The sequence below is a fragment of the Branchiostoma floridae genome, chromosome 4, assembly GCF_000003815.2.
Source record: "Branchiostoma floridae strain S238N-H82 chromosome 4, Bfl_VNyyK, whole genome shotgun sequence".
In the NCBI taxonomy this organism is placed as follows: Eukaryota; Metazoa; Chordata; class Leptocardii; order Amphioxiformes; family Branchiostomatidae; genus Branchiostoma; species Branchiostoma floridae.
Window position 1 is genome coordinate 14,905,513 of NC_049982.1, and position 2,433 is coordinate 14,907,945.

Below are 2,433 nucleotides of genomic sequence, written 5' to 3' on the forward strand. Positions count from 1 at the left end.
GTGCAATATCATGCGTACTTTCGCTCGGAAAATGAGCAATCTGTCAAAGAAGTAACATCCTCGTGGCAATCGATTGGGTGGAAATGGCCGCCCCTTGTATGACATAAAATACGCTGTGGGAGTATCACTACTTACGGGATTGCTATTTTGTCTATAACGAGCTCGGACCCTCTTCATATCTTCTATTTCAACCCTTCGCTAGCATTGGGCCAGTATTTGACATCTTAACAACATTTGAAGAGGAAGATTAAATTTTAGTGTATACCCTTTGCAATAAGGTAGACATTCGGGCTCTATTTTTTTCTTTTATTTCAACTCTCCTACAATTTGTGAATATATTCATGATGCTAAGTAAAATATTCATCATTAGCGTTATCCCAGGCAAAATGATAACATTCAGTACACAAGTATTCAGTCTAAGAGAATGATTGTGTAATCACATTACTGAGTATTCTGACTTGCATACCTAAGTTTTCTGTCTGAAAGACTCGTCACATATACAATGTATAGTGATAGCATTCATCACTGTAAACCTGATACCTGGCTTGTAATTCAAATACATTTTGTACCTCATTAAAATCTACAGTGTAGGTGTCTGTTTCCAAATAAACCAGTAGATAAGGAATTCTGAGGCTGCTTGCTGTAAGGGTGACAGGTAGTGCTGACCTACTTTTGCAGGAAGTGATGTATCGTCAAGTTTCAATTGGAAAATAGGGAGGGCAGAGAGAGGGATGCTGTTATCACTATGGATACCGACATCTTCATCCATCACTGATGCAAATCTGTCACATATTAGCTGGGTCATATGATCTGTGTGATTGTGTCAATACTTAGATTTCTCTCATTGTTAGAGAGAAGACTGATTGATTGTTTTCCTCTCATCATGTTGACAAAAAGCATAATGCTATAGAAACATCTGATTCAGTAATGGTAATTGGTTGCCAGCTTTGCATAGAAAATGATTTTCGGAACACTATAAATCATGTACTCCCACCTACAGTTGTTGAACTGAATTATGTAAAGCCGTTAAGTTATGTGCTTAGATATAGAAATTTTTTAAGGCTCCCCTTCATCAAGAGTGGCAGGGTTGTACCTCCAACATCGTGGGATTGAGAAATTCAGATTGAGACCAGCGCCACCTAGCCATTTGCTATGAAAGTGCAGGTGCTAAACTGGATGAAAAAGTTTATTGGGCTTACATGATTTATGCTAAGTTTACAGGCTTTGTTAAACCCATGCTCCATGTGCGGTCTTATAAAACATGTAACATTGCTATTGATTGTTCCATATTTCCCCACTTTCACATGCAATGTAAAATTAAGTTCAGTATTTTCTGTTACAGTATCGGAGGCTGTGTACGACGAGTACATGGACGTGACAACAAGCCTCGATGTGGAGAAGAACTGCAGGGAACAGGCAGAGAAATATGCTGCTAATGTTTGTCTCCTTTCACTTCTCTTACATTGTACATATCTAGATAATCATATACCTTAAGTGCATTAATATTAGGTGTTCTGGTTAGATTTCTTTGCTCTTCTACATTTTTATGTGTAATGTTGATCCTAAGGTATACTAGAAAAATTGTAGGCAGTCCAGATATTGCTGTACCGTATATCAATCACCATGCTGCCATAGCCTTGCAGCAGCACTGCAAGAGAAGCCTGTCTGTGGGCTTACAAACTAAGAATTTCAAAACAGTTACAGACTAGGCCTTTGAAAGTATTGAGCATGTTCAGGTGTCAGCAAATCCTTGTGGTTGCTTGTAAACACGGTCTCTCTTCACCTGCAGATTGTGAAGGAGAACAAGCAGCTGAAGAGAGCGAGTCAGATGTTCATTCAGCAGCACGGCGGGCAGCTGCCAGAAATCCCTGTCTTCGAGGATGGAGACGACTCCGAGGTGGAAAGACTCAATGCCAGAAACAAAGGTCAGTTTTAACAATTGGATCTTGATTTTGTAACAGAGCGCATCTAGCATCAGAGCTGAGCGTTAATTCCTATTGCTGGATGTCACTAATGTAGTACAGAACTGATGTATCACCTTAGAAGTTTGTTATTTTCCCTGCAGAAATGAGTGACGAGTTGTCTGAGCTGAAGCTGCTCCAGTCCAGAACTCAAAGGAAGTTGGAAAAAGCTGAAGAAGACATCAGGGTCATCAACCAACAGGTCATTCTCCTTTTTCATTTCATCATATGACTTAACTTTCATCACTAAGTATAGTCATTATACAGCCTGGCTTGGTTAGTTGTTGCTGTAGGTGTATCAAAGTTACCATTTACAATCATGACACATTTTACTTTAAATTGCATTTGAATTACCTTTGCTTGAACGATAAACTGTAACAGTGACTATTGTAATATTTGTGATAATCATAGATTTGTTGGGAGATGGGTTATGAACAAATTCTGCTTTTTCCACTTCAGTATGTAGAGGAGT

At 39.0% G+C, this 2,433-nt stretch overlaps 1 protein-coding gene across 1 annotated transcript in view; it reads left to right on the plus strand.

The window, feature by feature from the left end:
- The window catches only part of LOC118414982 (shootin-1-like), a gene marked incomplete at its 3' end in the record, with an annotated part of 29,321 nt that overhangs the window by 25,930 nt on the left and 958 nt on the right, over nucleotides 1-2,433 (plus strand). Inside the window, 4 exon segments of the mRNA XM_035819350.1 lie at nucleotides 1,343-1,437; nucleotides 1,790-1,925; nucleotides 2,066-2,163; nucleotides 2,421-2,433. Coding sequence (XP_035675243.1) covers nucleotides 1,343-1,437; nucleotides 1,790-1,925; nucleotides 2,066-2,163; nucleotides 2,421-2,433 — 342 coding nt within the window.